The following is a 23,173-nucleotide window of genomic DNA, read 5'->3' as shown; positions in this document are numbered from 1 at the left end:
TAAACTGATAGAGTGTGGTTATTGAGTTGTGTGTTTGGTAAACTGTAAACTATTAGACTGTGGCGTGGAGGTTTAGATATGGTGTAAGAAGTGCCCGTATTTTGTTCACTTAACTTGTGTTTAGAGGTTTGCTTGTTGGGTACCGCGTGGTTTGGTACTCACCCCTTGCTTCTACAAATTTTTGTAGGTCACGAGCCCGGATTTTTGTGATACTTTTCATTCTCTTCGTTTCCGAGGCATCTTGTGGAGGATTGTGAGGTAGCTGCTTGTCATCTCAGCGAACTTTCCTACTCCAGTTTATGACTTTGTTTTTACTTGAAAGACAACTTCATTTTAGACTTCTATTTTATTTCAATTCTAATATTTACATTAGAGGCTTGTGCACGTGACAACCTGATTTTGGGGATTGGATTAATATAACTTGGTTTCATAATAGGAATTGTTGTTGGATTGTCATTTACTTCCGCACTTTGTTAGATATTGGGTTTTAGACTGACTTGTCTTGGTGGGATAAGACGAGTGCCATCACACCCATTTTTGGGTCGTGACAATTGAAAACATAGATATTGGATGGATTAAGAAAAAGTGGAGACAAATGCAAAAATTAAGATTGTTGTCTAACAATATATTTTCCAATGTCAATGGAGATATCAAATGTAGTATCAAGATTCAACAAAGAAATCTTTAGTATAGGCCCACTACATTAAATTGAGATATTCTACTTTTATCAACAAGTGATCCTTAAAACTCCTCATCCTTTATTATTATTATTAATAATATTCGATATAATTTTACGAGTAAAATTTTCTTTATTCTTTGTGAAGTTAAAAAAGTTATTTTTGATAGACTCTTGATTATTCAAATATTGTAAACAATAATGTTAACTCTTAAAAATGGTAAGTAACCTAAAACTATATCACATACTTCCTCGTTCTATCTTTTTTAATTGTTCATATTTGACTTGTCATACTTTTTAAAAAACAATAAATAAATGTGTAATTTTACCATATCACTCCTATTAATTATAAGTTATTCAGAAATTGAAAAATAAATAATACCAAGGGTAAAATAGACCAAAATTTGTAAATCATCTCTTGATTTTTTAAACTAAACAAGTAAAGTTGATAACCATTTTTAGTATATTAGACAAATAAAGATGGACGATGAGGATATTAAACTATATATAGTTACTTGAATTGTAAAATCAGTTGTTGAAACTTGTATAGTCAAGATAGATATTTACACCACACTCCTTTAAGGTATGACATTTCTTTATCGAACTCTGTATAAATATGATGCTTCGTGAATTAAATAATCTTTTTTTTTAAAAAAAACAACTAAACTATAATTACCTTTACAATAACTTTGATTGTATACATATTTTCATACTGTTAGTAGGTGAAAAAAATCTTAGATCACTATTTTTTGCTATATATATGATTTCATAGATCATAATCATACCCCTCATGTCATTTTTGCCTCCAATAGATTCTACATCTTTTTTCTTTATATAGGTCCCATAATGTTAGCACTATAACAAAAATAATTTTTAACGGTATTAAATATTGATACTAATAAAGAGTGCTAAAGTCTTTACCGACATTATTTAAGTGCCATTAAAATCAATGTCGCTAAAGACTTTAGGGACATATATAAAGAGTGACAATTGCCGCTAAAAATATATATTTAACGGCAATTAAGAATTAAATACCGCTAATAATCATTTTTGTTGTAGCGTAGCCCACCTATACGTTATCCTCTTTCTTTCTTTATTCATCCATGTCCCTTTTGGGAAAAAAAAATAGAGCCCTTTAGCTTGTAACTTATGAAGACTTTGGTTCCTTGTTTATTGTTTTTTCCCATGTTTTGGAATCTTTTTTTTTCCTTTTCTCATTATTTGCATATTGACATAGGTGGGGAATTGAATTCCTTCAACTTTATCAACATTTTATACCCACTCCTATTATGTCATATATATATATATATATATATATATATATATATAAAATCACTTATATGCAGCAGAACTATAGAGATCAGTAATTCATGAATATTATTGTGGCAAAGATGCACTATTGAATAAGTGTCTTTTAAGGTGTGACATGGAGTAATAAGTAATTTTTTTAATCATATATCGAGTTCGAGTTCAAGTTTTTCTGAGTATGGAGTCATCTTTGTTAGGGATTATTGTACCATGGTGAAGCCACAAAATTTCGTTAAGGGTGTTCAAGATTTAATATATGTATGAAAAATATTTTTTTTCCGATATACTTTGTACAATTTCTTATAGAGAACAACTTTTTGATGCACGGTGTTCAACTTGCCACTCTAAGTTCCATACATATGGCTCCGCCACTGATTTATACCCTCTAATGTGAGATTTCTCTACGTAAATCTAAATTTAATCAGACTTTAAATTACCAGACTGAATACGAACGGGTGAATTTTGGTGCATGAAAGTTTTTTCAACTTCAATTCACTTTACGAATATGAATTGCGATTTGTGAAGATATAATTGTGGTTCCTAAATGAATATGATATCCGAAATTAGCTTATGAATTTAATTCTATGAATATAAATATGATACCCAAAGTTTGCTTATGAATTGAATATGCCTAAAATTATATAAAAAAAAGACAAAATCATCATTCTACAACAAATTCAACACTTTTATCACACCACACCAATTATAACGCATACGAATATAACATAGAAATTCAACATCGAATAAACAAAAAATAAAAATTATAGGAGCGGAAAGCCCAACATGATAGGGTAAATAATGTTTAAAATAGGCTAATTATATTATATTTATATGTAGACTAAAGGATGACTTCTAATTTGTTTGTTGGGTCTATGATTTTGATTTGATATAATAAAATACTATAAGCCTTTATGTGAGGAGATTGGAGAGAAGTAGCTTTCACTTCTTTAAAGATGATGTTCTCTTATTTGAAAGCTACTTCCACTAATTAATTTCTCTTCTATAGCCCCTATGACTCCTTCAATTAAATATTTTGTATTATGTATTATCTATATAAAAATATAAATAAAAAAAATTCATATAAAGGACTCTCATAATCCCATTTCCTCTATGAATTATAAAGAAATGCAATAAGCACAATGGAATCAATCAAATGGAAACTAATTTATCAAACATGTTGTATATATTGTGTAGAGAGATATGTGTATTATATGTATATTAGTAAACATCATGTCAATTGATTTATTTATGCATAAGCAAATTCGGAATCATTATATCTTTTTTAATAAAAGAAACAATATTTACTAATATAATGCCTTTCGATTATCTTGATAATAGATTTAGTTGTAAAAATATTACTTGTGGTTGATTAATTGGGTTGTTTTTACGTACATTTTGTGCAAGCAAATAATATAACGAAACGTTTCTCTAAATTTTTTTAAAAAATCATTATTGCACAAAATGGAATATGACACAATTATATTTTTGTGTTTTGGAATAAGTAATAGAAGTTTTCAAGTGGAATATGAACTTAAAGAATTATTAGTAAAAAGATACTCCTATGAGCATAATTTTTTTCAACTTCAATGTGACCATTAAGCTCGTGTCACATCAATTTTGGTGCAATATTTGGGGTTCCTAAGGGGCAATAAGATTAAAAAAAAATTAAAGTAGTACTACTATAATAATAATAGTAAAGTAGATTATTTGTACTTGAAGCCCAAAAAGAATAGGTAGTACTAATAGTTAATTGATATTTTTCAAAGTGATTGGCCATTAAAATCTTCAAATAGGAAAAAGATTTCATAATAATATCATCTAAATCTTGTCAAGAATCAATTAAAATAAATGCTTTGTTTCTTTGAGCTTAAGCTATGGCTTTTGAAGTATAGACTTTGACCTTTGTATGCATAGGTTTAGCTAAATAAAAGTAGATTTTAATTTATCCGGCTTGAATGTCCTTTGAAGGGTTGAAAGTGATTTGAAAAAGATGTTCTGAACATTACGTTCATAAAAAAAAAAAAAAAAGAGGTGTTCAAATTGATGTAACAATCGAATGTGTTCTTTGATAGCAAAAACTAAATTTAGTATATAATTTTTTTTTTGGTATGAGTACAATTGCATCGAATGAAAACATTGGTCAATGCCATCACGTTAAAAGCTAGGACATGGAGTATCAAGCAACCAATGTGAACATTACGGTAACCAATAAAAATAAGCAACTAATACATATTTACATATCATGATAACCATTTACTTGAAAAAGTATAACGAGACGTCAGACCATTAAAAACAGTCTGGTTATAAATAATTCTATGAATCAAATTTCTATAATTATGAGCTTTTAACTAGATTTTTTACAACTTTATTTATCAATACTTGTCAAAATTGTCTCTGAACACTTTGATGCCCAAAAGTAGTCCAATTCCTAACTTTTCAAGTATAATAGATGATTTCCTTAAAATTTGTTGACGCTGAAAATAAAGTAATTATTTAAACATTTTAATTCTAATACTTTAGTAAAAATTAATGTATTTAGTTTCTTTATGAGGTTTATTCCCTTTAATAATTCATAGAGAACATATAGAAATTGTTTATAAGATAAACTATATTAATCAACATGCTCCCACGTTCTAATATAATGCTAATTGATGAACCTTTGAATGCTAATAAATTTGTAAGTTAGGGAAAAAAATCAACCAAACCATTCTAGTTAAATCAATTTGAATTGTTATGAGTAATGACAAAATCACTTTAGAACATTATTTAATTTCCACTAGGTTAGCAACTAATCATATATTATTACCGTAGTAACGAATTGTATTTAAGATAGAAAAAACAATACTATAATTTAAATATACACTGACAATGATTCTTTTTATTTATTTTTAGTGCTGAAAAAGTTACACTCAACTAGTAATTTATTAAGGAAAGGCTAAATTATTAATTAGGAGGAGATTAGGTATTTAAGATCCAATGGATTAGGAGATTCTCTTGAGATACTTTGTAGATCCTATATTTTCTTAATAAACCAATCTTATCCTCTAATTAATTAATTAATTACTAAAGAAATTGGTCAATGTTTTGGTTTAAGATTATTTATGTAATTTTTAAATAAACAAAATTGTAGTGATTCACGCGGAATGAAGAAAATGCTACCAAATAAAAGGAAAATGTGATTAATTATATTTTTTAAATTAAATGTGGATATTTAAATTAAAAATATGTAGGTATATATTTTTGGAGAAGTTACACATATGGTTAACAAATATTGAATACCTAGATATTTCTTTCGTTAATAAATAGCAATTGCTCGAATAATAAATTTGGATTTAAGAGTGAAATAAGATTAGTTCCATATCTACAACAAGATGTTTTAAGTTAAAAAAGAAATCATGCTTGTCTGAATTTAATTGTGAAATAGTAAAATATCATATAATCAATTTTGCGTTATTTCTTCTCTAGGTATTAAACTTGTTCAAAAATAATATTAGCAAAAAAATATTTTGATACAGAGAAGGTAGTGCCATATTTTTTTTTCTTCATGTTATATCACGCGCTCAAGAAGCGAAAGAATGATCCTATAGTCTTATTTTCTAAATAAGAACTCGATCGGCCAAATACCCTTCTTTTTTTTAAATTTTTAGGTTTTCAATTAGTTGATAATTGATTTTTTTTTATATCTGATAGTTTATGGCCAATTTACGTTGTTGCATTACATTAATAATGTGATACGATTTTCAAAAGAAAATTATATCTTTAATAATATTAATATATGTATTATAATCTCTTATATTATTAATACCATACAAATTTACAGATACAAATTATACGTAACATACTAAAAAAAATAAAACAATAGTATATTAAAAATGCACGTGTCAATCGGTTCACGTGTTAATGGCTTCTCCAAAATGAAAAAAAAAAGTATTTCCCTTCCATGCGTATGTACTTTATTTTCCTTTACGGCAACCACCAACAGACAAATTTGATTTCGTTTCAAAATTTCAAAGGCGTTTTGCATCATCACTAACCACCAAACACCTTGTTTTGAATGTTTTTCGTGATTTACTATGAAATTTATCATTACATAAAGATAAAAAATTTTCAGTGTCTTATTTCAAAATATTTATTACGTAATGAAATATTGTGAGCTCTAATTGCGCTACATTTTACGCAATAATAATAAATTTTTCATTTAAAAACTGAAACATACGAACATAAATACGTAAAATTATAAAATAAAAAAATTTCTCACTTCCACGTAGATTTGCCCCCAACTCTACATAGAAGTAATTCGTAGTAACACCTACATTTAAAAGGAACAACACTGTGAAAATAGTTTAAAACATTTGATAAAAATAATAAAATTTCACGTAAAAAAAAATAGAAAATAATACTAGCATTCATTAAATTTTGCATGCACAGCCTGAGCCATAACCTTAGGACCAAAAATTTAAAGGTGACACAATTATTAAGTAGTATTATTACAAGCAGAACCCAAAAATTTGTTTTCTCCTACGATTTTCAAAAAGATTTATTCCAAAATTAATTTATCTCTAGCAATGTCATTAGAGAGAAGCATTAATTAAATTTTTTTAATATTAATTTGTAATTAATTTTTATTAAAAGTGTTCATATTTGTTTGTAACATTTTTTGAAATTTTTTTAAAAAGGTAAATTAGTAAATTATTTTCATCGTACAAAATAAAAAAATATCAACTAATATAAAACAAGGAAATAATTTTTTTTTTCTTAAATTTTGTTGAATGGACATGTCCTCACAAATTTTGTTAATATGACGAGAAATTTAAAAAGTTCATAATATTCTTAACTGATATTTTTCTATTGTTTAATTAAAATATATTAAAATTAAAAGAATAAAAATATTTTAAAAAATAAATTAATATAACATAAAATATATTATTTTACCATTCTAATTAAATTTTCTGGGCAATTTTTTTTTTTTACTTTAATGATGAAAAAGTAATTTTTATGTCTATAATTTCATAAAATTAACATTATTGACGTCGGTTGTACCAACTACAAGACCAAATTGTAGTAGTACTAGTATTATTTTATGCACTCAAAGTTACTCCATTTACCTAACCATTTTCCCTTTTAATAATCACCTAAAAAAACTATTTTTTATAAATAAAATAACATTTGCTTCAACATAATCAATAATAATAATATCTTTTCTTATGACTCAGTTAATTTAGAGAGTGATTTTTTTCACGTAGTTAACATAGGATCAATTTAAATTCAAAAACTTGTAACATAAACAGAATACCCATTAATGTAATTTCACTCGAAATCGCCACGTCACTGGTTAAGAACCCTATCCAGTAGCCATCTCTCACACACACTAAAAAAACACAGAGAGAGAGTCAAAAAAGTCTTTATCCTAAAGTTTCAGAATCAACTCTTCTGACATTCTTCAAACTCATCTTCACCTTTTTTTTTCTCTCATTTCAAACAAATAAGAAGAAAAGGAAGAAAAAACTACTCGCCGGTTGTCCGGCGACTTCTCCGATCAAATTTTCGGTGACAGTGCAAAAGTTATATATTATATATTCATTCAGTTTCTCGAGTTTTGTTACAACTTTGTGTGTATATAGAAATGGATTTGATAGAAGGTGTAGGTGAGAATTCGTCACCGCCGAGGAGTTTTGGGAGCTGTGCAGTGTATGATATTAAAAATGACGTGTATAATCGTCTTGTAGAAACTGGAAATCCTGAGGCAGTTACTAATCCGGAGCTGCTTCGTGAACACTTGGATTCTCACTTTGCTCGCTTGCCTGTTAGGTTGAATTTTATACATAATTAAATTTTTTATTTTAGTCAATGTGTGATTTTGTGCTCAATTCCTTTTTTATTGAAAAAAAAAATTTCATTGCTTTAGATTATGAGTTGAGAATTAGATTTTTTTTTTTTGTATCTTTCTCTACTTTTTGAATGGGGATTGTGTGGTGATTCTACAAACCATTATATTTAGTTTTTTTGAAGTGTGAATAATTGGGCTATGATAATTGATTAAAGAAGTCAATGAAATTAGCTCTATTTTTTTTCTACAAAAGCGAAATGCTGGTAGTGATTTATTAAAGTTAACTTGATCAGGAAAGTTAGATTATAGCAAATGTTTAGACTAGCCCTAAGGTTTTGGTTTCAATGTAAAAGTAGTCAACACTTGAGAATTTTTGTTCGGCTAGGGAACCAAGTATGATATTTAACGGTATATCTTTGATGCTTCAGTTATGGGTTGGATATTAATGTGGATAAAGCGGAAGATGTGTTGTTGCATCAGAAGATTCTTGTTAGAGCAAAAGAACCCGATAACCGGCCTGTTTATCATGTCCGGTTTTTAGAGGTACTAACTCCATTCATCACATAGCTGCAAGTTCATTATCACTTCAATGCTATCTGAGATTGTTGGTGGATCCTGTGCTGCTTAACCTTCCTTCATGCTGTAGTTGCTTTGGTAGCTTTAAAATGCCCGCATATATCATTGTTGGTTTCTTTTTTGCATGCAGCAGTGGATCTCTCTTTTACTGATTTGATTGCTTTATGTGATGTTTTGGGTGGTGAATTATTGTTGATACGCCACCATTTGATTTAAGTATTCTGTAATTTGATATTCCTATGAACGCTTTAGATCAATTTTTTTGTAAGTATCTCCCAAGATCATTTTTCTTATTGATTGGTTCATTTCATTTGATAGTTTTGTAAAATCATTGTTTCTTTTGGCTGGATTCTCCATTATTTAGTTATCAACCATTATATATTCATCTCCATTTTATGGTTTTAGTGGTTTCAACAACTCTTTGGTCTGCTTTCTTCACCAATTAAAGGAGACATTCCTTTACTGCTGGTACTTCCTTTAGTACTACACTATTTAGTTGATTTTATTCAATATAAGTGATATATAAGGATACAGCTAAGTCATTGTTCATTTGCTATCTGAATTAGGTATCTATTAGTGAAATAATCTGACAAGATTGTGGTTATGTCATATTGGATGTGTGTCGCAGGCGGATTCTTGACTTTGTAGATTAAATTGTGTTCCATTGAATTGATTATTTCTATCTTGCAAACTTTATACTCTTAACAGGAGTGATAAGTTTCCTCTAGAGATTGGTTTCTTGTTTGATGTAATCACCTTTGATTATAATTTAATGCTCGTTTTTCATTTTGTGTTTCTTGACAGAATTATTGGACTAGATTCGATGATGCAAAGGGTCAGGATGACTTCAATGATTTTACGACTTCAAAGGCAGGTGGAAGCTTAAATGATAAAGGGATAAGGTGACTTTTATAAGTTTGAAAACTTTTAGCTGGTAACTGTTTTTGGATAGGAACTTAGTTTACCTAATGGGTTAGACTAATATGCTTTAGTTTGCTTTCATCTGCCTATGCGCTGCTGCCTTACTAAATACAGGAAGGGTATGAATGACTTTGAAACTTGCTCTAAGCTTGAGGACCTAAATTTGGATGTTAGAAAGAATTTTAATGACACAGAAGAAATTCTAGCAGAAGATTCTAGCCGAAGGTAGTTTTGGGGCAAACTTTTGTGATAATTTCTCCTCTATATTTGTCTTCTTTCTTTTTTGTTTTTTATATTAAAATTTACTTCTTAAAGTATCAAAGCATCTAGAAAACCGGAGTATCATACAATATTACTAAATTTGTTCTGAATATGGAAGTTTCCCTGAAAATCCTAGTTCTAATATTTGTTTAAATTGAACTATGGTATTTGTAGTATTTCCAATTACTACATGTAAGCTAGAACAAGTTCTCATTTATTGAATACTTCAGCATCCAAAATTATGTGAATGAGAAAATCTCACTCAAAAGAAATATGAATGTGATATTCAAAAAATTACAAAGAGGGAGAATTACTCTCTCTAGTGTGAAAGATCAAAGGTAAACCAAGCATTAAAAGTTGAAGCAAGTTTGTAATTTCAAAATCAGTTGTAGAATCTTATTGTTAGTCAAAACCTCTTTGCTGATAAAGCATGCAAGTAAACCATGTACTTCTGTCGCCCATAAATTTCATCTCCTGTTTGGTTAAAAATTTTGCCTGGAAACTAGATTCATCAGCATGACAGTTCAGTTTCCACCATTCTGGTATTTATTTTCATTCAACTGGTAATTTTTTTCTACTCATTTATCATGATCATGAAGTTGTCTCTATTTGTGGGATGGAATATTTAAGCCATAGAAAGCAGATTGCAAGTATCCTGCAATATATTCAGTAGTTGACCACCATTAGTTGTAGTGCAGGCATGAAGTTTCGTGTATTCTAGTCCATGAAGTTATCTTTTCCACCATTGACAAACCCAAGCTTCTTAGTCAGGTAAACTATAAGAGGGTTTTTATGCTTAGAATACTTACTTGAAACTCTGCTTAGTTTATTGCTTGCTCTTTGATTGTTTTGTTTTGTGTGTGTGTGAATTCTATCTGTATGCTGTTAGTGGAATACTGAAGGGAGAGATCACTTATAGAAGGCTTTGTAGCATGTTAATTCTATTAACCAACTACTATATCAATAGCTGATAGACCTGTGTAAGAAATTACAAAAGCAGGTCGAGTTACATAAAATTCTGTAAGACATTTTTGCTGGATTCTCTTCTTGTTTTAATTCTCATCCATTATATGTGTATCAGATTTATGGCTTCTGTTGCCACAAACCTTTGTGCTTTCTCCTTCACCAATTAAGGAAACAAAGCTTCATGTTTGGAAATATAATTAAGTAAAGGAAGTGTGTCCTCTCTAATATTTTAAGCTTTCGGATGAGATGAACATACTTTAAGATGGTATCAGTGTTAGGGTCCTCATGTTATGTTATCCATGCTTATGCTAACTAGGCCTTGGTGTGCGGAGTGCTGGGGTGGTTAGATTGTCCCTTATTGGTTGAGGAATTGGCTGTTGTTTTCTTATGTTGTCTTGGACAATCCTCACCACATGAGCTAACTTTATAGTTGACTTAGGCCACTCAGTTCAACACTTCACCGCTGAATCTTTCATTAATATCATTAACTTTGTAATTTGATTTTAATATATAGTCACTGACGTTCACTCATACCTGATTTCTGTTTTTTTGGGTAAGAATATTACAGAAATCTTCCAAAAATTCATCTTGTATTTGTTTCATAATTTTATCTTCATGCTAAAAGTCTTCTTTGAATGCCTATATCCTGGCGGTTTTGGATAATATTATGTTGAGATCGATGGTTATAATTCTTTTCCTTTGAATTGTATTCATTTGGCTATAATTCTTTTTCCTTGATTAATGTGATGTCATGTTCTTTAACTGACTGCTTCCTATTCTAGCTCTCTGCTTTACTTTCTGACATAGGGCTTAATATCCGAGAAGCTCATGTTTTCTCAACAATTGATGGGTACTCTTTAGATGTATTTGTGGTGGATGGATGGCCTGTTGAGGTATGCTCTGTGTTGCTCACCATTTTTAGTAGGTTTGATGTACATATTCTAACATCTTGTTTCATATCAGTGTTTCTACAGTACCACTTACTTTTGTGTGACTTCTTTGGTGGGTCTTCTTAATTAATAGATTTCAGTTTCGGGGTTTAAAGAACGAGTGATTTAGGGATTATATGATTGTACTCTTAATTTAGTCTCTCAACTAGTTAGCATGTTTGCGCATCGCGCGATCCTAACAACTATTTTAAAAATAATTTCTTTTATAAATTAGCACGTACTAAAAAAGAAGAAATATGATCAATACTTAGTGAAAGCTATTAAATGTTTATAATAATTGTTTCATTTATAAGATAATTTTTGTATTATTTTGTTAGGGTGAAAAGAACATATTTTACATATTTAAAAAAAAATGCTAACTTAATTTTCTGCTTAATTTTCTATTTGTCGTGGATCATCAAATGAAACATAAATAATTTGTCATCTTCGTTTTTTAAAAGTATGGATGCTTATTTTTATACAAGGAACTACTGAACTTAGACCTTTTTAAATATAGTTCTTCAATATGATTTATTTAACAAAAAAACATACTTGTTAGGTACATAATCTTTTATAAAATTCTTATATTTTTAAAAAGATTGTGCAAGTTAAAATATGAAAATTAACAAAAAACATGTCAATAGTAATACAAAGAAAAGAACGACTAACTATTTTAATCAAATAATGTATAAATATAAAAAATCGTAATAATAAAATATAAAAGCAATCAATATTAATATTGTTCTTCAATATGATTTATTTAACGAAAAAACATATTTGTTAGGTATATAATTTTTATAAAATTCTTATTTTTTAAAAAAATTGTGCAAGTTAAAGTATGAAAATTAACAAAAAGCATGTCAATAGTAATACAAAGGAAAGAACGACTAACTATTTTAATCAAATAATATATAAATATAAAAAATCGTAATAATAAAACATAAAAGCAATCAATATTAATATTTCAACAAACAATTCGATACAAAGTTATAGTCATTTTTATTTGTTTTAATCATCAAAGAATAATTATACAAATAAGAAATAGTGAATATATTAACTCTTGAGGAGTTATAAAACTCACTAAATGTATAATTATTTAGAGAAAATCACAATTTAAATAATGACAAAAAAAGCAAAGAATGGGAGAAAAAGAATAAGTAGGACTTTTAGTATATAAGGCTTTCTGCTATTGTTTGTTTTTATAGCATATTGAAATTATTTATAATTTTTTTTCATCTTCACACAAATTAATTTTTTTTTATCTTTATTTACTCAATATATTTCACTAAAATATACTTCAATTCATTTGTGTGTGTATTTTATATGTTTTGTTGTGGTCATTTTAGAAAATAAAAAAAAAAATTCATTATTTTAGTACAGAACTTTAAAAATCTCGAGTTTTAATAAATAATACATACTCCCTCTATTTCAAAATAAGTGAAATTGTTGAGAAAAGTTCTTCCATTTTTGCCCTCATTTACAATGTTAAATAATTATAAAAGAAAAGAATTTTAAATACAAAATATATACATAACATCATCAGGAAAATAAATCATTTATTTTTAAAGTAATTTAGAGCGCTCATTTATGAAATCGATAATTGACACAATTTTGAGTAAATTTAATACATGATGTAAATGAAAGAAAAAATCAAAGATGTCTTAAAAAGAGAAAGAATAAGTAAAAAGGAATTAAGGAGACATGTTTATTTAGCAAAAAATATAAATAGATAAAAAGAATTGTAAAAGTCGTGAGATGGATCAACATGCTAATAAAAAGAACAAAGCAACATAGTAGTATTTCCTCATTAATTTTAAACAAAATTAGAGTATGTCTTCTTACCAAAAGTTTACAACTACAAATAAAGAAAAAATATATGTTTCTATGAAAATGTTCTACGTGCAAATCTTGAATAGTTGATGTGCAAATGATAGACTAAAATCTAAATCCATTATATATTAGGAAAACTAAATGTAGAGGTAATGAATTGAATCGTAGAAAGGACTTGAGGAGAAATGTCATTTAAGTAGAAAACGTGAATAAACAAAGATTTTTGTAATTTGATGTAATTAGCAGTAATAAGCATTATAATTTTTTTTAGTTATTTAACAAATTAATTAATGAAGAGAGTAAACTCATTTTTTCAGTTTCGTAATCAACTTAAACAAATATTATTTTTCTCTAAAACTTAAGAAAATATGTTTATTGTAATTGGATATTGGCAGAACAGACTTGGTTCATTCTGAATTTTTTTATCAAATTAGAAGAATTAAATGTTTTGTGAAATTTGAGCCCCACAATCATATAGAAAAACTAATTTTCCACAAGTGTTAACAAATACGAAACAAAAACTTAATGGAGGGGGTCTCATCTCCTTTTTAGTCGATTCAAAATCCACAAAAGAAAGAAATGATGTTATATCATCTAAATATCAAAAGATGATGGAATATTCTTGATAGATAATAAATTATGTCATATTAACATGTATATACATAATATATATTGATATAGAATATGAATTTTATATCCAAAAGACAAAAGTTTATATAATGAAAATATCAAAAGATTTCTTTAAGCAACAAAATAATCCGTGGAAGATCATGTTGCCCTTGATACAAAAAGTGTGCTTTGTAATATAATTTTGTTCTTGAAGGGTACATATGTTGATGGATAAATAATTAATTGAAAAATTATACTAGCAACAATAAGTGCATCTATATATTTGTAAATGAATGAAACTTCTACTTTTTCAAATTTTACTCTGACCAACTCTTGATGAATCTCCCATCGCCGTTAAACTATTTTCTTCAAATTGGTGACTTGTAACAAATTAATTTTTGATTGTCTCTTTTGACAAATCTTACGACACCTTTAAACTTTCTTCTTCATCTTGATAAACTTTTGCTTGACTATTGTAACACAAGAAGAAATTCTAAAAAATATATCTATAATCTTCATAAAAGCTGAAAAACAAAAAAAAATATATTAACAATATCAAGTTGGAGAAAATTGAAATGGACATGCAACAACACCATAGATAATTGTTATTTATATATGAGAATTAAGTAGAAGGAAGTTGAGAAGACATCTTATTTAATTAGAGAATTCAAATAGATGGAGGTTTTTTTTTGTAACTTTCATGTGATATAATTATATGTAATGAATATGATTGTATTTATTAATTTTTTAATAAATTGATTTATGAAAAACATGAATGGAAAAACTCAAGAAAGGGAGAAAAAAGTTAAATAGTTTTATATAAATTAAATAGTAAAGATAAAATACTTAAAAAAAATTTTTAAAAATTTTTTCTTTCGTAATTGTAACTAGAAGAAGGACAAAAAAATTAAAAAAATATTTTTTTATTAATAATAGAAATTAGAGAGGTATGAATTATGAGTAATTATTTTTTGTAAGTTGGCATGTGAAGAGTCTTTGTTCTAAATGTTTTTCCATGAATATAATACTTATTGTAATAAATTAAAGAACGAGTTTTGCAATAAAATAATTAATTTAAATAAGAAAGAAAAGCCAAGAAAATGAGAAAAAAGATTAATACATGTGGAGATCATAGAGAGGTGCCACGTCACCTTGTCTATGATTCTCCTTTATAAGATATTAAGATAAGATTAAGATTAAGATTTACTATTTCTATCCTTAAAGATTTGTAAGTATGCTGACTAATGTCTTGGCGTTTTGGTCAATTATCATGAGATACAAGCAAAACCTTTCTTTTTAATAAAATAAAACATACATCTACAGGCACATGAGGAAAACCTTATATTTAGTCAGCATAAGTTAGTGTAAACCTCAGTGGAAGTGAGCATTGTGATTATATTTCTTGCATGGCAGGTGTCTGTGCTGCGTGCAAAAGTTGCTGACTTTGCCATGTTATGGTCAGGACACAAAGGCTTTGCATGAAGAATTGGGGAAAGCGATTGCCAGAAGTGAGGTGATTCTTTTTTGATTTCTTCTTCTCGTGATATTGTTCCTTTTTGACTCTTACTGATTTCGTTGTGGAGTTCCGTTGAATAATCAGTTTCAGGGTTGCTTGCAACGTCCTCTAAGAATAATAATCATTTGAACTTATCAAATATAGAAAGAATAATAATCATTTTATAATGTAACTACAACAATAACAACATACCTGGTGAAATCCCACAAGTGAGGTTTGAGGAGGGTAGAGTTTATGCTACCCTGTAGAGGTAGAAATACTCCTTCCGAAAGATCCTTGCTCAAGTGCAACAAACTCAAGAGCAAAGAAGAAGAAAATATAGCAACTATTAAGGCGAGCAGTGAAAGAACTATAAGAATACAACCAGTACAACAACGAACACCAATAAGCCTAAACCTTCGAAAAGCTAGACAATGATCCATTATTTACTGTCCTATTACCCTAATACGCATCCTCCTATCTAAGGTAGTGGTGAATCTAGAATTTTCATCGAGGGAGTTCAAAAGATTCAAATAATAAAAATATAATTCTTGGGATTCGACTTGGACTCAACCTCTAATTTTGTGTTCAAGGGATTCAAAATCTATATATGTACTAAACAATAAGTACCTTATATATACGGTGTAACTTTTTGCCGAGGCAGTTTGGGTGAACCCCCTCACAACCCTCTAGATCCACCCCTGTCTATGGTCATATCCTCAGTGAACCCCCTCACAACCCTCTAGATCCACCCCTGTCTATGGTCATATCCTCAGTAATTTGAAGATGTGTCAATGTCATGTCTAATCACCTCTCTCCAATACTTCTTCGGCGTACTCTACCTCTTCGTGAACCTACTATATCCAACCTCTACAACATAACTGCTCTTGATAAATGCAAATTAAGAATTTTGGGGGTTTATATTTCAGACGTTTCTTCTATTATCTCGACAAGTTCCATACCTCAAGGCCGTGCCGGGACCATTATAAACTTGTCTATAATATTCTTTTTAGATAATCTTAGAGATACTAGAGATTCCCACATTGATGCAATACTAAATCTTTTGGGAAGACTGTTACCTCCTGTGGTTTTCAAGGTGTGTTGCTAAGTCTGAAGAAGGAATTTCTGTATGCTGTCCCCCACGTATGGGAAAAAGAAATGGACAAAAAGGAGAAGGATAATTTCAGTTCCACTGATATGTAATATAACTTATCTTTTTTTAAAAGAAGTTTCAATTCCACTGATGTAGCCTTTTCCTACTTAGGGTGGCATAGGATAAACCATGAGTAACTACTTTTGAAAAGGAAAATATTTTTGAAAAGGGGGGTAGGCCATAAGTAACTAGATTTTCTTCCAATATAGTATCATATTTATGTGGATGATATAGCTGCTATATTCTTGAGATTTCCAGTTGGCCATCATCAATCAATTTACTTCTAGCTGATATGTGATGTGTACTGTTTATCATACCAATTTTTGTTCATAAAAAAATATATGTGATGGGTATCATTAGTAGAATCTCTGCAGGATTTGTTTCTTTGTTGTTATTGAAGCTCATAACTGTCATGTAATTTACTTAACAAGTTGTAATATATGCTGGATGACACAGGGAACGTGGTCAGGTTCATCTCATTCTAGGTCAGCTGCTGAAAAAGTTATAATCGCACAATCAAAACCCGAGGACTGGGAAATTGATAAAAGATTACTGAAGATTGGAGAAAGAATTGCATCAGGATCTTGTGGCGATTTGTGAGTTTATGATTGTATTCCTCAACTGATTTTGCATAAATTTGGGTTCCCAGCTTTTCATGACCTTGTCTTCTAAATGTTTACTCATATGAAGGTATCGTGGGATGTATCTTGGTATGGATGTTGCAATCAAGGTCCTTAGATCTGAGCATTTGAATGACACATTGGAAGATGAGTTCGCTCAAGAAATAGCAATTTTGAAGTGAGTGATGTAACTCTTATGTCTTGTGTAGCCTATTAGCTTAAGGGATGAGAAGGAAGGTATTGGGTTGCTTCGAACTTCTCATATGTATTGTGTTGCCTACTAGAGGGATTATATTAACTTGTAAGACGAAGTTGAATTTGATTCCAGGATGAAGACTTGTTTGGTAAGAGATCAAGGGTACCGTAGTACTCTTTATTGCTTGTAAATCATGAAAAAGGTTCCAAAGATTTATATGTTAGATACAGAAACCTCTTTTATGTGTAGATGCAGGTACAATGTGATCTTTTAAACACTGAATTAGATAACATGCTTTGTTCTGTCATATGAATTTCATGATGACAAAAGAAAGATAGTGCATTGGAGTGTGCATCAATTACTTAAGAAGTTCTCTTTTGAGAGGCATATTATTAAGTAATGTGTTACGATTGGCAATATTATGTGCTGTTATATTTTGTGAATGGCATATTATTTATTAGTATATATATAGAACAAGAACAACTTCGATGCAGCTTTACACGTGTTTGTAGTCCATCTACCAAAAGAAAACAGGCACCTATACCATGCTCATTAATGTGGTTCACCTCTAAGATCTTTTCCACAATCTTACAATTTGATCTTATTGCATACAGGCAAGTTCAGCACAGAAATGTTGTTCGTTTCATTGGTGCATGCACAAATTCGCCTCATTTGTGTATAATTACAGGTATGCTTCTTTCTGGGACAAAAGTTGCATGGTTTCTTCAGAACTGTTATCATAGTCATGTCATGGCCTTTTGGCTGTCTTTATACATAAAATTGAAGTTGCGAATTCTCCACTGGCTGGTAGTAAACTGAAGATGGTGTTTAGTTGTTCAATGCTGCAATTTTTCCTGTACTCAATTATTTCATTTGATTGCACCATCTAGTTATTGTTGTTATGTGTACATTATGTCCGGATAGGGATAGTACGAGATAGAGAGAATTTAGTTTTAGAGGACTCCTAATTATGCTTTAAAGACAAATTACTCACTCAGTGATGAACAGAAATTCTCCCAAATAGTATGGAATATATAGAGGATTCATATCACCACCCAGCTGGACTGATTGCTTTTTAATGCTTTTGCATACAAGAGAATGCGGTCATGTGCATGCATTTCTTGTCATTTCTTTTGTGTTTTAAGCTATCAATGCAAGGTAGTCTGCTTATAATGCTCAAATTCTGAAATATTCACCCTCTGTTAATGCTGGTCGTTTGTGTAGAATTCATGCCTGGTGGGAGCTTGTATGAGTACCTGCATAAAAACCATGTTGTATTGAAGCTCTCGCAATTGCTAAGCTTTGCAATTGATGTCTGCAAAGGAATGGAGTACTTGCATCAAAACAATATTATTCACAGGGATTTGAAGGCGGCAAATTTACTTATGGATTCAAACAATGTAAGTTTCTCAAACAATGAAGTAATTCCATCCTTAGTCTTGTTACAATTTGGCTGCATGAGCACTGATCCTTTTTTCTTTGGTCACAAACCAATCTTTATCTGTGATTCTTCAACGTCTTTTTCCTACTTTTTGAGTAGCTGTTATGTTCAGTGCTTATTCTATTGAACTGTAGGTTTTCTATAACTGGTACTATATCATTATGGGATTGTAATTGAATTATAACAGCTGGAAAAGGAATGTCCTATTTTATCTTATTTTAGATTTTCTCGTGACAATGAATTCATAATGTTATGCTTGAGGGAAGAACGGGATTCTCGATCACGGTAAAAATGAAAGCTTTTGAATTACTATGGATCTTCACACCTAACATGTTTACCTGGGATCAATTTGTGTACTTATTTGTTTCTCCTCTTTTTTAGTGCTCATCATTTGAACGTGCACCTATTCTTTTTGCTTTAGTTTTGCATTATCTACTCCATGCTTATTTTGATTGACTTTATAATCTGCGATAAGGTTGTTAAAGTGGCAGATTTTGGTGTTGCTCGTTTCCAAAATAATGGAGGTGTCATGACAGCTGAGACTGGAACATATAGATGGATGGCTCCTGAGGTTCGACTATCTTCTTTTCTAAATCCGTCAATTACTTGATTCAGGAGAATAATTCAGTTATATATACTAGTGATTTTGTTGTGGATGGAGCTCACTTGAGTTTGGACAGTCAAATATAAAGGCTTGCTAGCTTGTTGTGCTGCTGGAATCTCTTTGCAGCTACTTTGGTTGAAAAGGAATGATTCATATATATGCTTATTTTGATAATATAAATTTGAGATCCCTCTTGTTTTCTGAATTTCATTGATTCTCACTTGTATATTGAAATGTTAATATTTCTATGACTGTATTAGTTAACTTACCATTTCTATCTGCTATATTTGTTGCATAGCATAACATATAATGTATAACAATTAAAAAAATTACATTGTTGTACAAGGTGCTTGAGACACTTGGGAAGTCTTCACATTGGTATTGATGCTCCTTTGTCATGCCGCTATTGTGACTTATCGCCATGCTCGAAAATATGTATAGTGTTTCCTCAAAGTTAGGGGAACACTTTTAAATATATTTTGCTTTAGAAGCTAAGGGGGTCGTTTTTTTTTTTTTTTTTTGGGGGGGGGGGGGCTTCTCGTTTAGTTATTACTACAGCAGTGTGCAAGATCTTGGTCATGGTTCCATGCTTTTCTATGATAGAGGAGTAGCTTATGTGCTTTCTTTGTTTCCTCCACCCTGTTTGATGATAATTTATTAACACCAAGGGCTGCATTTTGTGGCTAATGTATATGAAGTATAATACCACGTGCATAACTATCTTGTGCTGCTGCAAACTTGGTCTATTAAACTTTTTTTTTTTTAGATCATCAATCATCAGCCCTACGATCAGAAAGCAGATGTGTTTAGTTTTGCCATTGTTATTTGGGAGCTTTTAACAGCAAAGGTATTGACCTGTCATGAAAAAGGTCACATGATCGTATTAGAAGTTTAGTTTGTTATCCTCCTTTGATTTGTATGCTTTTTGATGCTACAGGTTCCATATGATACCATGACTCCACTACAAGCTGCACTAGGAGTAAGACAGGTCTGTACCACTGGAATGAAATTTTTTGTATCACATGATTGTATTAGCAAAATTTCGTTCCTAGTTTTTTGTATCTCAAATTTCTATTAGCATGTGGAGCATGTCGTGAATCATATTTTCCTTTTAAGCAAGGTAGTCTATGTTGTTTTAGGCATCTAAAGACTTCACATTTTAGGAGTGCATATTTGTGTTGTAAAACGTGCATGGATATGAAGTTTCTGTAGCGCTGTATGGTTGGCTAATGCTAGCTAGCCTCATCACATGCTACCTGCGTTTTACGAACCCTTGAACACAAGTCAGATCCCTTTTATCTAAATGAATAGTGGGCACAGCTATATGCTTCCATCTTGTGTAAAGATCTTAGTCCTTCTAATATGCATAGATGACGTGCATAGCTAAACACCGATGCATGCAATATCTGTATGATGTACATAATTGCTTATAAATCCATTACGTAAATGGACAATTATTTTTAGGAAAAGAGGAAATACTTGTGTCCCATGTCATCTGTTATATTTCATCCTTGCCTCTTTGTTGACCCTATTTATATTATGTCTCCCTAGGGCCTCCGACCTGAGCTTCCAGAAAATGCACACCCGAGGCTATTAGACTTGATGCAGAGATGTTGGGTGGACATCCCTAGTGATAGACCCAGCTTCTCTGAGATTAAAGTTGAGCTTGAACTACTCTTACATGAAATTGAGGTAAAAAATGTCTGAATGCGCAATATTTTGATTCAATGTCCCCTTAATTAAAATCATGTAACAGTTTCTATGATGGTGTGTCTCACAGAATACTATAGAGGCATCAAAAGGGAGCTGAATAATGCACGCTTGCATCTATTGGACTAACGACACTTCTTACCAGTAACAATAGAAGTTTTTCTTTTACTTGCGCCTTATATACCCGAACCTTGACTTTTTTGGTGAGATATCTATGCCACAAGCATAAGGTATAGTCCACTGCTTTTGGCCATTTTGGAGTTTATAGTAAAGGTGATTCATTTTGTGATAACTAAGTACGACTAATATCCTTTTTAAAATCTTTCTACCTATTTTACCCATTTGAGAAGTTTGGTCGTGTACTAGCATTTTTCTGTTTTACGAATTTGGTTCAGATCAAAATAATTAAATTATAATATTTCCCAACATAATTTTTTTAATTTTTCTTGGGGGTATAATGATGAGTTGCCTCATTAATTGTTGTTTCCCTTAACCCCTCTTTTGTACAGCACCAAATATAACCGCTATTTACCTCTATCCCCTCATTCTTACAGTATCAGTTATTTATTAACTGTGTACATACATGAGGTAAACTAGTTCATTCTAATCTACCTCTTCAAAATATGGACAACCAAAATACTTACTGCACTACTACTACAAATTTTCTTCAACCTCTTGTTCTACAAAGTCAAGTAATTGGTGATTATCATCTTCTAGATCAAAGCCATCATCATGAAGACGTCGAGAAGATTCACCATGTTTGACACATATATAAGGTACAAATCTCATCAAAATCCCAGGAAGAAAAGAAGTAAGTTGTTAAGAATTAGTGATAACAATTCCCTTAGAATCAAATCAGTACTACTTCTGCTAATACTTCTGATCTTATATTACTACTAAGCCTAAATGTACCAAGAAACCACCAGACCCTAATGAACCAAAAATATAAGTGTTTCATAATATTGCCTAGGAATATAGGCTAAAGTTTCAATGATATTTGTGTTGTATCATCATATATAGGAGTTTGAGTAATTAATTAGAAGGTTTTTATGACTCTAAAAATATAAGTTCACCTTTTTAGTTGTGATTTTTGTGGTCCTTAATGTCACAAACTGTATATGTTAATTACTATAGCAACATTGTTTACATTTAATGGATTGTTAAGAGTACGTAGTTCATTCAAATGTTTGTTTTATTTTGATTTGTTTAGGCATTATGTAACGATATAGAAAAATAAATTTAGGAGATAAAAATCCCAATTACATAATTGCAAGCCAAAATTTAATTTGTCAGGAATACGAAATTGATGTTGTTGATTTGTTTTAGTACATTAACAATGGGGAACTGGAAAAAGAAACTATTAAATTTGTTCAATCAAATGATGGGTATTAACTATGGTTGAAAGTTAGAATTAAATCCTCTCATCAATCCATGAATTTGTATCACAAGTGATGGGTGAATTTGCCTCAGAAAATGGTAATATGGAATCTCTATCCTATCAGTTTCAATTTTAGGTATGATTATCTTAAAGAAAAAGGACATTCATATATGTCGTGATTTGCTTTTTTGAAAATCATTTAAAAATATTCCAAGTATAAATTAATTAAGAAAATATATTTAGAAACAGTTGGCCACGTAATTTTTGAAAAGATTCTAACAGATAAACCTTTTAAAAGTTTATAGAAAATGTCATACTTTGAGAAAGTGTTAGCACTCAAAGTGTACGCTAACAATGTGATTTATCTATTGATTTAATTAAAAATATTACTAACTTTTTGAGAAAAATTATGTACAATAGTACAAGTAAATAAGAGTTTTTGAATCATTTGAAAGAGGAAAAATTAACTTAAACCATTGAAAGTTAGATAATAATAGCCAAAATGATAGATTAAGTGAACAAACATTTGAACAAAATCAAGTAAATCAATATCAAACAAATTTCGGTGCATGAAAATCCATATTTTAGTAGAGACCTAAACAACAGATAATCTGTCGTGATAAAAATTTGATGGAAATTAAAATATTAACTTTTGACAAATTTAAATTAGTCC

At 29.9% G+C, this 23,173-nt stretch overlaps 1 protein-coding gene across 1 annotated transcript; it reads left to right on the top strand.

Moving 5' to 3' along the window:
* The first annotated feature begins 7,374 nt into the window (after positions 1-7,374).
* On the top strand, positions 7,375-21,550 carry LOC107018048 (serine/threonine-protein kinase STY46-like). Its single transcript, XM_015218407.2, has 16 exons — positions 7,375-7,792; positions 8,240-8,354; positions 9,192-9,289; positions 9,423-9,533; positions 10,268-10,340; positions 11,318-11,428; positions 15,366-15,416; positions 17,008-17,147; positions 17,242-17,349; positions 17,982-18,055; positions 18,592-18,767; positions 19,284-19,379; positions 20,179-20,259; positions 20,350-20,400; positions 20,964-21,104; positions 21,193-21,550. Exons 1-16 carry the CDS (start codon positions 7,608-7,610, stop codon positions 21,220-21,222), a joined length of 1,641 nt encoding a protein of 546 aa, XP_015073893.1. The 5' UTR covers positions 7,375-7,607; the 3' UTR covers positions 21,223-21,550.
* The last annotated feature ends 1,623 nt before the right edge of the window (positions 21,551-23,173 follow it).

Source organism: Solanum pennellii, chromosome 4 (genome assembly GCF_001406875.1).
Source record: "Solanum pennellii chromosome 4, SPENNV200".
Classification (NCBI taxonomy): Eukaryota; Viridiplantae; Streptophyta; class Magnoliopsida; order Solanales; family Solanaceae; genus Solanum; species Solanum pennellii.
Note: the sequence above shows the minus strand (reverse complement) of the source record. Positions and strands in the feature narration are given on the sequence as shown.